The following is a 14,273-nucleotide window of genomic DNA, read 5'->3' as shown; positions in this document are numbered from 1 at the left end:
TTGGTTAACGCTTTTTATTTATTTTTTGTTTTTTTTTTTTCCGGAAACGGCAAACTGAAGGACCTATTAGACTACAATAAATAAACAAACTTTTTGACAGTTTGGCGGTTTACCTGCTCTGTTTGTTTGCCTGCACTTGTTTCGGGGGGATGGCAACCCTATTCCGACCAAAGCAAACTGACAGCAGCCGACCTTAGAACGGTTGTCAAATGAGAGCTCACAACAAAATTTCGACGGTTTTGTTCGAACGCGAGTCAGTTCAATATGGAGCGTCGGATCGAGGTGCTTTTTGTTGCGTTGAGTTCGTATAAGCCCAAGGAAGGTTCACGAAGAAAAAAGAGTTCCTAAAATCGTAAACAAGCGTTCATGAAAATGGGAACCACGAACAAAGTGTTCAAATTTCATGGTACGTTTTTCAAAATCGTACCATGGGATTTGAACACTTTGTTCGAGGTTCCCATTTTCATGAACGCTTGTTCACGATTTTGGGAACTCTTTTTTCTCCGTGTTCTTACGCTAACTAATTAACACTATTTTGATCACAGGAGGCTGAATAAGCAAAAAATAAACAAAAAACGTCACCATACGAAAAAATGGCAGAACGAAGTTTGTCGGGTAAGGCTTGTTAATATTTATATAAGTTTTTATCACCATTCCCCCCCCCCCCCCCCCCTTCAAAATCGGTCCGAAAAATCAGGGGGCACAAAAAATATTTCAAAAAACTTCAAAAATTCAATGGAATTTAAAGTACTATCAGCTGAAATGCATTTTTCTTTTGGTCGATCAAAAAGTGCGCGCATACACATTATCGGCATTACACAGTTTTCAATTTGTGTGATTGGACACTCAATAATATTTTAACGGAATGAATGTACATGGAAAAGAAAACTGAATAAATATAAATTAAAAAAAAGTTTTCGTTTTGTTTTTACACATTTGTTCAAACAGAATAACATCGTGTTACCGTAGTAATAAGTATAACACTGATTCTCAGTGTTTGTTATCTTAACTTCCAAGATGGCGGCTTCTTCGCTACCCTTCGATTTGTTTGCAGAACGGTCAGTTTGCATACATTTGGCTTTGTTTGCGAGTTTGGCAAACTGTCAAACACAAAAAAGTGCGAGTTTGTTTGTTTGCCATAGAATGAACTAAATTTGACTGAATTTAAGTTCTCCTTATTGTTACTGACTGTTGCTTTCACGGCCACTAGGACAACGATCAGCCATGACTTACATAGTTCCGTAAAGTAAAGGAAAAAACGATACTTAATCCACCTTTAGGTGGTTGGTGCCTTCCTCACATTCATAAAGTCAATACATTCAGTAAAAATTCCCTTAACATGTTTAACAAATCAATTTTTATTACTGATTTCTTTTGATAGGGTTCGCAGACCTTCAATTTTTCTGGCTCATCGGCAAGGTCTGATAAAAAAAACCTATCTAACGAAAGTTCACATGGAAGATTCAGACAATATTTTTATCACAATATCTCAGATCCGGCCTCCAGAAAGTGTATAAATAACACTTAAGTGCTAATAGCTTTTGATAGGGTTGTCAGATCCTTGATGTTTTAGGCTCATTTGAAAGGTCTTTTAATTATCTAACTAACGATGGGTCGCATTATGGACCCCGACATAATTTTTACTGAAATATCTGAGATCCGGCCTCCAAAAAGAGTATAAATAACACTTAAGTGCTAATAACTTTTGATAGAGTTGTCAGATCTTCAATGTTTTGGGCTCATTGGAAAGGTCTTTTTAGTACCTTTCTGAAAATGTATAACATGATAGGGTTTCTTGCAAAAACCACCCTTTTTACAATCTTCCGGACATACGCCAAAATTGTTTTTTTAGCATAACTTTTAAAGTACTTAACTCGCTGATTTTAAATAGAGACCTATGAGGCCCCAAGACGGATCGAATGAGACTAATACGGTCAAAATCCGTTCATCCAGTCCGGAGATAATCGAGTGACAATTTTTTTGTCCACCCACCTACACACATACACACAGACATTTGCCCAGAACATGATTCTGAGTCGATATGTATACGTGAAGGTGGGTCTACGAGGTCGAATTAAGAAGTTCATTTTTCGAGTGATTTTATAGCCTTTCCTCAGTAAGGTGAGGAAGGCAAAACCTATCCAACGAAAGTTCACATGGAAGATTCAGACAATATTTTTATCACAATATCTCAGATCCGGCCTCTAGAAAGTATATAAATAACACTTAAGTGCCAGTAACTTTTGATAGGGTTGTCAGATCCTTGATGTTTTAGGCTCATTTGAAAGGTCTTTCAATTATCTAACTAACGATGGGTCGCATGATGGACCCGGACATCATTTTTACTGACATATCTGAGATCCGGCCTCCAAAAACTGTATAAATAACACTTAAGTGCTAATAACTTTTGATAGGGTTGTCAGATCTTCAATGTTTTTGGCTCATTGGAAAGGTTTTCTTGCAAAACCACCCTTTTTACAATCTTCCGGACATACGCCAAAATCGTTTTTTAAAATAACTTTTGAAGTACTTAACTAAACTTGCTGATTTTAAATAGAGACCTATGGGACCCCAAAACGGATCGAATGAGACTAATACGGTCAAAATCCGTTAATCCAGTCGGGAGATAATCGAGTGACAATTTTTTGTCCACCCACCTACACACATCCACACACACATTTGCTCAGAACATGATTCTGAGTCGATAGGTATACGTGAAGGTGGGTCTACGAGGTCAAATTAAGAAGTTCATTTTTCGAGTGACTTTAAAGCCTTTCCTCAGTAAGGTGAGGAAGGCAAAAAGGAGTATTCGAGAGTTATGTACTAAAGACTAATGTGCGGCGTGAATTCACACCTCTGCTATCAAGGTATTGGTACTTGTCCCAAACAACCGCACGCTTTCATGACACTTTTTAGGGGTCATGGCATTGCATATAAAAGTCGGCGTATTTCTTTATATTTAGTTTAATGTGTTTGCATTTTCTGCCACTACTTTAATTTGTATTTTTATTGCAACCCAATCATCAGTGCTAATTTCAAGCATGTATCACAGTGATCACAGCTTCCAAAACGTCTGTTGTCAAAATTAGCGCTACACTGTGTCACGCCTCACTTATTCAATCATGTAAAACCTAAAATAAAAATTATCATTCGATCTTTATGTCTCCTGATTGACTAGTTATGGAACATTCGTAAATAACGTATAAAGTTGCAAGTTATAGATGCAGATATTATTCTTAGTTTTCAGTGAGCTTAACAAAAAAAAATCAAGTGTGAATTTAAACAATTTATGCAAAACGATGCGTCATCAACGGACAGTCCCTAGCCAAATTGTATACGCAACCTTCAATGAAAGGAGAGTTAGCGCAAAATTTCGGCATGCAAACTATGGAAATCGATTAAAACAACCAAAAGCTTTTGGGCAGTGCTAAAGACAGGTGGTTTGTTGTAATTTGTGTCATATATAAGTGAAATTAAAGAATGTTACAAATCAGTACCATCTTTTCCTATGCGATCTTTTCAATATCCCTGGTTAGATCCGATGGATCAGTTGTTGTGCAGGAAAAACATGGCGGACTAAAAAAGGTGGAATGTGCCAACGGAAATCATGCCAAGACCACATTGCCAGATCTTTATCGCTACGATAATTACGTACAGTGTCTGGAACAAAGAAGTGCCTTCTGTATGGTTCGGGCGGTGGTGAAACCGAATTCCTCGAATGAAGTTTGGAATCGGGTGCAGGTCTGTTAAAATTATGAAAAGTGCAGTTGATAAGAATTTGTTGATAAAGTTAAAATGTAATTAAATTGCAGGACATCAGTTCTAATGCTCGAAATTATCGCTACAATTTGCTGGAACGAGCGCTTTGCATCGGGAGATGTTCACGCAGTCTTGAAGGACTTGGCCAAAGTCAGTTACAGGATATGGTCGTTCAACCTTTTTCAGTAGATTTCGCTGTATGTATCACGAGTTGATTTATTGAATGATATCAAGAAAGTTTGATCCTTTTTAGTACCTCAAAGATAGCAAATACTACCCGTTTCAATCGCATCACCGAAAGCTGTACGGCGAAGTGGTGAGCTTGTGCGTCAACCAAGAGATCAGGTCGGACTTTGGGCTGGAAGCATACGCAGAGATTGAATACTGTCATGAACCTAATCGTACAGCTGAGCCACTCGATACTTGGGATGTAGTTTGTATTTCCATTATCTGTCTGCTCGCAGGGATGGCAGTTGTGGGTACGATCCTTGACTATCACCTGAAAAAGAAATCTATGGCTCACGGACCAATCGGTATGCATTCGATGAATACAATATCAAGTGAGGTCACAGTTCAACTTCTTCCAGGGCTCCGCATCGCTACAATATGGTCTATTTCGCGAAACTTTCAATCCTTGAATACCCCTCCAAGATCCGCACAGAGCAAGGACTTTCTGTTTTTGGAGGGCTTTCGATTCGTAACGATGGCCTCGATTATCCTGTTGCACACCAGCATGGAGCTGGTTCGAGTACCGCTGCAAAACCCGGAAATTGTCGAAGAAACGGTTTCGAATCCGGTTATGGCAGCCATTGCCCTGCTGACGCCCAATTTGGTGCAATGGTTCTTCACCATCGGTGGGCTTCTGCTGACCGTGAACCTTCTGGACCTGCTCGACAAAGATCCCAAATGCGATGGGCGCTGGTGGAACGTGCTGTGGGACAAGGTGATCAACCGATTGAAGCGGATTCTTCCGGTGTACCTGTTAGTGATGCTGGTGACAGCTACCTTGTACCGCCGGATTCAGCTAGGACCACTGCACGAAAGGATTGTGGGCTCAGAATCGAAGAATTGTCGAACAAGTTGGTGGAGCAATCTGTTATTTGTGAACAACTACATCAACGCGAATGAAACTGTAAGTAAGTGGCAAAAGTTTGTTCAGAAAATAACTTTGAAATCATTCCAACAGTGTCTTCGAGCCAGCTGGTATTTGAGCGCAGATTTCCAGTTCTATCTGTTCGGTTTGTTTGCCCTTCTGACGATGCATCGATTTCCAAAAACCGTCAAGTACTGGATCGGCTTCATGGTGACGCTGAACTTGGCTGGACCAAGCCTTGAGATGTGGTTCAGAGAGCTACCCCCACTGTTTACCAGTGCCATCAGGTGAGTCCCTAGGGTTCAATTTGACAACATTTTCTTCAACACAGTTTCACCTTCAAGGATATCAACACCGTTGTTCATTGAGGATGAATGGTTGGAGCGTATGTACAAACCGTTTCATACTAGCAGCGCCGGCTATTTCTACGGAATAATGGCAGGACTACTGTATCAACGTTACAAATCCTCTGAAAATCGCATGTTGTTCAAAAAGGTCTTGTCAGCAGTCAAACTGCTGGCTATGTGCTGCCTAGCTGCCTGTTACCTACCGGCACTGTTCATCTACGAAGGCAAGATGGACCCTCTATCCCGGATGATGCCAACATACGGTGCTCTGGTCAAAAACTGCTTCGGCTTTACGGTAGCAGCTTTGCTGATCAATATGGCACTTAACAAAAAAGGTATGTTGTCGATCGACTTTTTTCCCCTAACCTTATATAACCTGTGACTTTTTTAAGATCGACTGAGACAACTAATGCAGCACCGGTACCTGTTACCCCTGGGAAAGCTAACCTACTGCGTATACCACAACAACGTTCTGCTTCTGGCGGCAGCATCCAGTGCTATTCAATCGCCTGTTATCGTCGGTGTTCCCAGGCTGGTACGTTCTACAGCCTCGCAAATCTCTCAAAATTTGGAACTAAATCGATGTTTTCTTCAGATTTTGTGCACGGCAATCACGTTGGTGCTGTCGTACGGACTGGGGTTGGTGATGTTCTTGCTGATTGAACAGCCGGTGGCCAATCTGCTGGCGAGCAAACCGGCCAGTAAAAAGCGTATTTGAGGTTAGTAGATTGAAAATGGTTTTGCTAAATAAATAAAAAGTCTCGTTGAAATAGACAAATACGAAATATTTGAATCATTAATTTAGTTAGTACATATCACACCTCGTTTTAAATACAAATAAAGCACCCGATATACTAACATGACTGTCATTTTCAACGAATTAGAAGTTATATCTTAAACTCAACCCGGAGTTTGAACCCATATACTAATTACAAAGACTACCTCATGCCATCATGTTTTCTCACAAATATGTTCAATATTCTCTCAAAGACGAACGCGAACCTAAGCTATCTCATGAGCACTTTCAGCAAAATTCAAATACATAGGGGAAATATACCAAATAGGGGAAATATAATCACACTAAGCCGTTCGACCAATTCTCATCACTTTTGCCGTTTTCCGCTATTAAATCAACATTTTGAGATGTATCAACAATGGAGAGTTGCTTGCTCACTTTTATTTGAGCTATTTATTACTTTGGAACAGTCAAAAAACTTTATGAAAACTTTAATTCATGTTCAAACTGCTGATAGGCCGTTAATAAAAATAGGCTGAGAAAGGGTATAGTTCCCCTAATTGTGATTTTTTTAGAAAATAGACGACAAAAGTTCGAATGACATTAGGTCAAATGGACAAAAGGTCGAAAGACTTAAAAGCAAGCCTAAAAAAATACTCATCTGTTTGTTTGTTTCGTGTCAGCAGCACCTCAATTATTCTTAAACATCAAAAACGTCAAAATTCAATGGAAATTTAAGTGCAATCAGCTAAAATCAATTTAAAATTCCATTCCTCTGCTATTTGAATATCAAAAATTGTTTGAATTTTTGTGAATTGTCGATGTGCAGTAAGTAGGCCGTCCCAAAAAAAAAAAGAAAAGTTGTCAAATCTTTGGTGCTCACCCCTAGAATGATAGATTAGGATGTCAGGAACAATGTTTCCATACAACAAAAAGTTCCCAAAAATGGTTTACAACTCGCGCGCGGAGCTTGAATGAAAAAAGTGCATTTTTCGAGTATTTTTCAGAAATGTGCGTAACAATCATACTAAAGTCATTCAAATTTGGTCGCCTTGGGCTTCAAGTTATAGTTTAATGTCCCCTAAACAAATTCATGTAGAGTCATAATCCATAAAAGCTTGTGTTTGGGCAGGGCGTTTTAGGGAGACATTTTTTTTAGCTAAAAAAATTGGAAAATCGCTCTCCAAAACGAGTCAAAAAATTTTGCAGACAAAACTTATGCATTCAGCTTATAGGAAGTTTTACTTATGCATTCAGCTTATAGGAAGTTTTACGGAAATCATTTTGCTTTTTTTAACATTCAATTTATGTCCACGCAAAGCCGAGATATTTGCATTTTAGTAAACAAAAAGTGACGAATTTTCAATAATGTTAGTATAGTATAAGCGTTTTCAGCATAACACATTGGCTACTATGATTACAAACGGGAAGGCAAATATTTTGGATATTTTTATTTTGCCTGCTCGAAAACGATATTTGTTAATAACATTTCATGAAAAAAACATAAGATTTGCTCACAATGTGAGGTGATACTTTTTTTTATAATTTACTTTCGAAAAGTGTTCATTTTTGCAAACTTCATAAAAGAAATGCAAATAATATTATCGAAGATTTGAATAAAAATCTTTTTCAATTCTTCGATTTTTTGCTGAACCGCTTTAGCTTTATCAAGTATTTTCGAATTGCAAAAAAAAAACTAAACATTTTTCGAAAAATTTTACTCCAACTTGCAACTTGTTGAGATTATCAAAAAAGTGTCCACGTGGTTTGTGGATGGTCCCTAACCAGAAAACGGTGCACTTTATCAAAAAATGTGTCGATCGGATATTTGATTTTGCATCTCAAAAAGATGTTTGAAATTTTGTATGACAATTTCTCAAAAAATGATATCTACAGTAGCAAATCTTGCAAACGACTCGTCTCGGGAAGTTGTTTTTCGTGTTCCTATTGTGACTGAAAAGTCCTTATCCTAACCAACAACATTGTCGTAGACACCAATTCGATCAGAAAAAAATCTTCCCAAGGGACAGTTTTTACGAATATTAACATACAAATTGTCTTCTTTTGACAGTCTTTTATATACGTTTATTGTGGTTATTAATAGGAAAGGAAATTAGTAGTTATTTAAAGAATTATAAATTATCAAATTACACAAACCACAAAAAAGTAGATGAAAATGAAAAAAAATACTGAACTTTCTAAATTCTTGGAAGGAACCCTGAGTAGCCAAAGCTAAGTACTCATAAGATTTTTTTGACCTGATTTTTATAACCTTCGGGAAGTCGCGTGTTTTTGCATTTTTTACAAATGCCCTTACAAACTGTGTACAAAGTACACGTACGCGACCTCCGGTGGGATAACGTAGATTTAAATTTGCAATCAAAAAGTACAATACAAATTTTTCGAAAAAGTGCAGTGCAGATTTAGCCAACGAAAGTTTGATTTCAGCAAAAAATTTGCAGTTTTTTCATTTTTTAAAATAGTGACCATGAGTGACCATTTTTGAAAATGTGAAAATCATTAAAAAAAATGATGTTGATAGTTCTTAAATGAGGTATAAAATGTTCAGCAGTTCAATATGTGTGATTGTATACCATGCAAATGGGTTCCAGCAAAATAAACAAACCTCGTCATTACTGATCGTTGTGGAGCAATTAAATTAGTCATGGGGCGCGTCTCCCGATGACGCTCCGGGGGGATTTGCTCATTCTCACAAAAGGCTCTTTTTTCTCCGCGGGTTCTCAGCCAGAGAATGTTGAGTACACACTATCAATGGGATGCAAATCCCGGACGTTTCTCGCCTGTAGCAGCAGCATTGCGCGAAAACTTTCCACGTGAATAAAGTGAGAGGCTGGACCGGACCGGAACGAAACTGTACTAAACGGTTTGTTGTTGAACTTGGTTCTACGTGTAAGGTAGAACATCTACTCTGAAATACTGTATATTTATTTGCGATTTTTCAAAGTAGTGCAAAATTACTTGACGAATCATCGATAATTTCGAGACGCTCTCAATATAATTTTACAGTCGTAAAACTGCATTAGAACATTTCTCTCCGTGCTAACTGGGAACTAGTACGAGTACTTAGTAGTCACCCGCTGGATCAGCGGAGTTTAGTCCGTTGGACGACTGCGCAGCGATCAGATGTTTAAATCTCCAGCAGCAGCAGCAGAACTGTTTTGGATGATCGGGCACGCGTTGACTACCTTGCAGCTAGGCAAAAGAAAGAAGCAGTTGTTTAGTGCGTAACTTAGTGCAAGAGTTTAACTGTGCACGATGGGATGCAAATCGTGGCTATCTTTAATGCTGGCCTTGGTTACGAACCAGCACCTTCCGGTGGCTAATGGGTGGAGTTTAGTGGATTACAATAGTGAGACAAATCAAGTTTTTGAAAAAAATCAGGAAAAGTATTTTTCAACAAAATATTAATCTTTTTAGTGAGTGAATACCATCAAATGCCACCATTGTTCCAATACGAAAGTATCGACAAATGTCTTCGATCAGATCCTGAGGGAGCATTTTGTATCGTGAAAAGTGTCGTGAAACCCGATGAAAATTCGCCACTCTGGAGATCAATTCAAGCAAGTGTCTAAAAGTGTTAGCTAAACCAGAACACCGTTCAACAATCTCAAGGATTTCCATCTTGCAGAAGTACTCCAAGTACGCGTACCAGTACCAGCACGATGTGCTGACACGTGGTGTTTGTGTGGAGGCGTGCCGAAAATTGGTGGAAAATTTGCGCGATCAGCAACGGTTTTGGCAGCCCGAATTTGATGTGGAGTTTAAGGTAATGACGCCGGTGATGGATAGAGTTGAGTGACTTTCTGCGCTTGACCGTGCTTAGTCATGCGGCTTAAAGTTTAACGTGTGGAAATGTTCATTACTAAGAGCTTAACGACAGTTTCTGGATTTTGATAAATTTTGAGCCGACAAAGAATGCTTGTAAAATTGGATTGCGTTTTCAAAAAACTTCTAAATTTCAATGGATAGTTGAGTGCAATCACCTGAAATTAATTTAAAAAAATCCCCTACGTTTAGAGTAATTTTGACTATGTTTGGAATAATTTTAAAATCTTATGAATTTTTTAAATTTTTCGATGTTTAGTACAGCAAAAGTTTTTTTTCGTTTCGATTTTTGAAAACTAATAATTGCAAAACAATTGAACTAGTGTAAAATGCATTTTAAAGCACCTTTTTAAGTCATATGTTGAAACTTTAACTTGTTATTTCAATTTTTATATTTTTTGCCCTTCCCTCGACCCCGACCAGAGCCTAGGGACAAAAACTTTTAAAACTATTGGCATTAGCCTTAATAATGGGGCAAAACAAAATTTATGATGAAAATGAATAAATCATTCATTCCAATTTTCATTAAAAAAACTAAAAAATCGATTGAAAAATATTTGAAACAGTTGAACCAATTTTAGCTCGCCACATTTCAAATAAAAGGTGATTAGTTGAGCTTCGCATGAAAAATACCAAGACATTTCAAAAACATAGCTGAGTACACTTACAGATCAAATGAAAATTTTGTTTGCTGATTTGAAGGTCTCTGGATTACAAAGCTCACAGCTGAACCTATTTTTCTGTGATTTTTTTGGATGTTTGACGTAAGGCCGTTGCAAATATTTTTCAAAGTTTATGTCGAAAAGTTGGCCTGAATAATCCGGAGGGAAAAAAATATTTTTTCGAAAACCTCAAAATTTTAATGAAAATTAAAGTTTAATCAACTGAAAACCAGTTCAAATGCATTTTCCCGCGTTTATAGTCATATTTAGTATGTTTGAACTCCTTTGAAAACATTTTAAATTTTCATGAAATGCCAATGTACAGTCCAACGAAAAGTTTTTTTTTTGCGAAAAAAAACTTCCGTCAATACCTCGATATTATCAAAACTGATGATTGGAATGTAACTGTACGCCTGTAAAATGCATTTTAAAACACTTTTTTCATCCAAATGTTGAAACCTAGGCTTGTAATTTCAATTTATATATTTTTTAATTTTTTTGCCCTCGATTTTGTTAGAGCTGAGGGACATAAACTTCAAAAAAATATTTGCAACGGCCTAAAATATCCAAAAATGGTGAATTTTTTAAAAGGATTCTGGGACATAGTTTTTTGAAAATAAAAAGTGGGGTTTTGAACATTTTTAGCGATGACCTATTCTTATTTGAGTGTCAAAAGTTGCGTATTTTAATCACGTTTCCAGCAAAAAACACTTGGATTTTGTTTCTATAGAGAAGTATAGTACTTTAAGGTCGATTGATATACCGAAATCCGATAAATTATTTTCAAAAATTTTACGAGGACCGAAACCTTATGCTAAGGAAAGAAACTTTTTAGTATTATTACAAGCAGTATAATATTTTGTACGATCAGCCTGTACGAGGTATGATTCAAGTTTTTTTTGATGATTAAAACAACAACCTTTTTTTTGAATACAGTACACTCTCCCGTTGTCGATATTGAAGTGACCGTTGAGAGCGGGAGTTATCAAATTATAAAACGAAAAATCAAAGCATGCTTCTTGAAGGGACTGAAAAATTTATTGACAGAAGGAGAAAGATCGATAGCCAGAGAGTCAACTGTATAATCGAAAAAAAAATTAATAATCAATTTCACAACAGTCGTTTGTTGTTTAAAAAAGTAGCTTTGGCGTTTAGCAATGAATAAACCAAAATCTTGGTTTTTAAATAAACAAATCTTGTTGTTGATCAAATAAGACTTATTTTTCTCAGTTTACATAAAAGTCCAGCTAATAACCCTGCTCTTGCGCCATCTAAAATTAGTTCAGCGGCTCGGAGACATGTGAATTGAAAAAAAATATATATATTTTTGTTTTTTGGACCGCCCTGGCTAGGACCACACTAAACGCCAAACAAAAAAAAGGTCGTATGATTTGATTTAGATCCTTCTCTGGTTTGACGTAGAATTGAATACGAAGTTTAAATTTTTGAAATGATTATGTGACTCCTGCACATCAACTTTTTGTATAAAAAAAAAACAAGCTTTAAAAAGTGCGCATAAAAGTAGGGTTCGTCGTTTTCGTTGCATAGATGTCACTTTATGTTCTATGTCGTAATGGAGACGCATGGTCTTTTTATTATTTTTTTCCTTTTTCATTCTTTGTTTTTCTTTAAGTACATAATTAACGACTGGTTATTGCCAAACATCGAGCAGTTTAGAAGCCAGTATAGCGAGCTACTGAACATCTGCCAAAACTATCGCATGCAATCCGAGTACAACCTGACTGTGTTCTCCGAGATTGAACATTGCACAACGAACGCAACCTCAAGCAGAGATTTAGACTTTTGGGACGTCCTGTACTACACGCTCATCGTGTTGCTGTTCATCCTGGCAGTGGCCTCCTCCGTGTACGACGCCAAACTGGCCACCGACCACAACCACTACCGGACACCGCTGGGAAGCAAGACCGATTCCGTGCTAACATGCTTTTCACTGCGTAGAAATCTCAACCGGCTGACGATCAAGCTGCAAACGAACGCACTCCAGCAGGATCTTCGCTTCCTGGACGCCATCCGAGTGCTAACCATGACAACCATCACGATGAGCCACGTGGGAATCGGCGTCGGAATGACCACCAGCCAGAACCCGGAGGTGTTTGAGCGAATGTCGGCGATGCCTGGGGTGCAGATGTTCCTCTCGTTGGTCCCCTTTCAGGTGGACATCTTTTTCGCCATCAGTGGCCTGCTGCTGGCGGTGCATTTTGTTAAGTACACCGAGGGAAAACGGTTCTCGGTGGGGCACTTTTGGATGGCGGTGGTCAATCGGTTTCTGCGCTCGCTGCCGTTGTACGCGCTGGTGATGCTCTTTTCAGTGTCCGTTTATGACCAGCTGCAGGTTAGTCCTTCGGCGTACAAGATTATGCCGATGGTGAGGACCATTTGCAGGGACAAGTGGTGGATTAATGCACTGTTTTTGAACAACTACTATAGGCCGGAGGAGCAGGTAAGAGAAAACTTAACAGTTAAACTTCAAAGATAAATATTTTTTAAATTAATGTTTCATTGAACAGTGTCTAATTCACACGTGGTATTTGGCAGCCGACTTTCAGCTGTTTATCTTTGGGATGGCAATCGTGATGATACTTTGGAGGTATCCAAATCTAATGAAACCGATTTTCTACATACTGTTGGTCCTCGGAATGGCACTTCCAATGCTTAACATTTACTTTTATTCTATGGACGCTGTAATGCTGATTACCAACAAGTACTCAAAAGTTATTTTTGTGTGTTAATTGACAATTGATTACAATCCAACTTCCAGGGGAAACGCCTTCCAGCTTTGGTACGACCGTTGGTTCACGCTAAGCTACCAAGCCACGGAAACCCACTGTCTAAGCTACTTCGGAGGAATGCTCGTCGGTTTCATGTACCACGAAATGCAAAAGAACGACCTCCTGTTGGCCAAGTCGAAGCTGTACAAAACGTTGCAGTACTTTGTTTTCCCAGCGCTGGTTGCCTTCTGCCTGCCAGCGCCCCTGTTCCACCAGTACAATTTCGCCAAACCTTCGCTGTGGATGTCCTTCTACGCGGGAGTTCATCGGCTGGTGGTCACCTCCTTTTTGGTCGTCGGTTTCCTGCTGCTCATGTTCGCCGAACGGGACAGCTTTTTCGGTCGGTTGCGATCGTCCAAGCTGTTAGAGAATGCCTTCTACCGAGTGCTGGGACGGCTCAGCTTTGGATTCTACCTGATCCACATGAGCGTGATGAAGATCGTCTACGGAAACCAGCACGAAGCGCAGAGGATATCGTTCCCGTTGGTGGTAAGTCCTTACAAGATGTTCATCAAGTGATCTCCAACTGATCGATTGTTGTTTCTCCCCCAAGATCGTGGTTTTCACCTCGGTAACGTTGATAACGTACGTGCTAGCACTGGTAGCGTACATTTTCGTGGAGAAACCGTTCGATATCATATTCAAGCATTTACTTGGTGGTGGAAGCAGCGGGAAGCGACCCCAGGCGAGAGAAGGTAAGATTCATCAACCAATGTGTTAAGACTCATGAAATGAATTGTGAGTCTTCTTTTAGGCGCAACTAACCACGTCGTCACATTGGATAACAACCTCAACCGGGTCGACAGCAAGTTGTGAATGAAATGAACGACGTAGCACAGGTAGGGACGTAGTACGATGAATGAATGAAAACCGGCAGCTCTGCATATTCGTGGTTCTCAGAGTGTGATTAATGACGGTGTCTTAAAAAAAATCAACAGAGAGTGCTATCACCGAGCATCGAGAGATGAGCGAAACAATTTTACAAATATTTATTGTATAATGTATAGTTCTCCAATATATGTTCATAATAATGTTTTTAAA

The 14,273-nt window shown here is 38.7% G+C and overlaps 2 protein-coding genes across 2 annotated transcripts; both read left to right on the top strand.

Moving 5' to 3' along the window:
- The first annotated feature begins 4,018 nt into the window (after nucleotides 1-4,018).
- On the top strand, nucleotides 4,019-5,951 carry LOC120431216 (nose resistant to fluoxetine protein 6-like). Its single transcript, XM_039596360.2, has 6 exons — nucleotides 4,019-4,292; nucleotides 4,347-4,891; nucleotides 4,946-5,139; nucleotides 5,197-5,534; nucleotides 5,592-5,734; nucleotides 5,795-5,951. Exons 1-6 carry the CDS (start codon nucleotides 4,226-4,228, stop codon nucleotides 5,915-5,917), a joined length of 1,410 nt encoding a protein of 469 aa, XP_039452294.1. The 5' UTR covers nucleotides 4,019-4,225; the 3' UTR covers nucleotides 5,918-5,951.
- Nucleotides 5,952-9,034: 3,083 nt separating this feature from the next.
- On the top strand, nucleotides 9,035-14,273 carry LOC120431215 (nose resistant to fluoxetine protein 6-like). Its single transcript, XM_039596359.2, has 8 exons — nucleotides 9,035-9,305; nucleotides 9,374-9,516; nucleotides 9,585-9,722; nucleotides 12,077-12,904; nucleotides 12,972-13,165; nucleotides 13,223-13,721; nucleotides 13,786-13,927; nucleotides 13,987-14,273. The coding sequence occupies exons 1-8, from the start codon at nucleotides 9,212-9,214 to the stop codon at nucleotides 14,046-14,048; spliced, it is 2,100 nt and encodes a 699-aa protein (XP_039452293.1). The 5' UTR covers nucleotides 9,035-9,211; the 3' UTR covers nucleotides 14,049-14,273.

This window comes from Culex pipiens, chromosome 3, assembly GCF_016801865.2.
Source record: "Culex pipiens pallens isolate TS chromosome 3, TS_CPP_V2, whole genome shotgun sequence".
NCBI lineage: Eukaryota > Metazoa > Arthropoda > Insecta > Diptera > Culicidae > Culex > Culex pipiens.
This window is presented reverse-complemented; position numbering and strand designations above follow the sequence as displayed.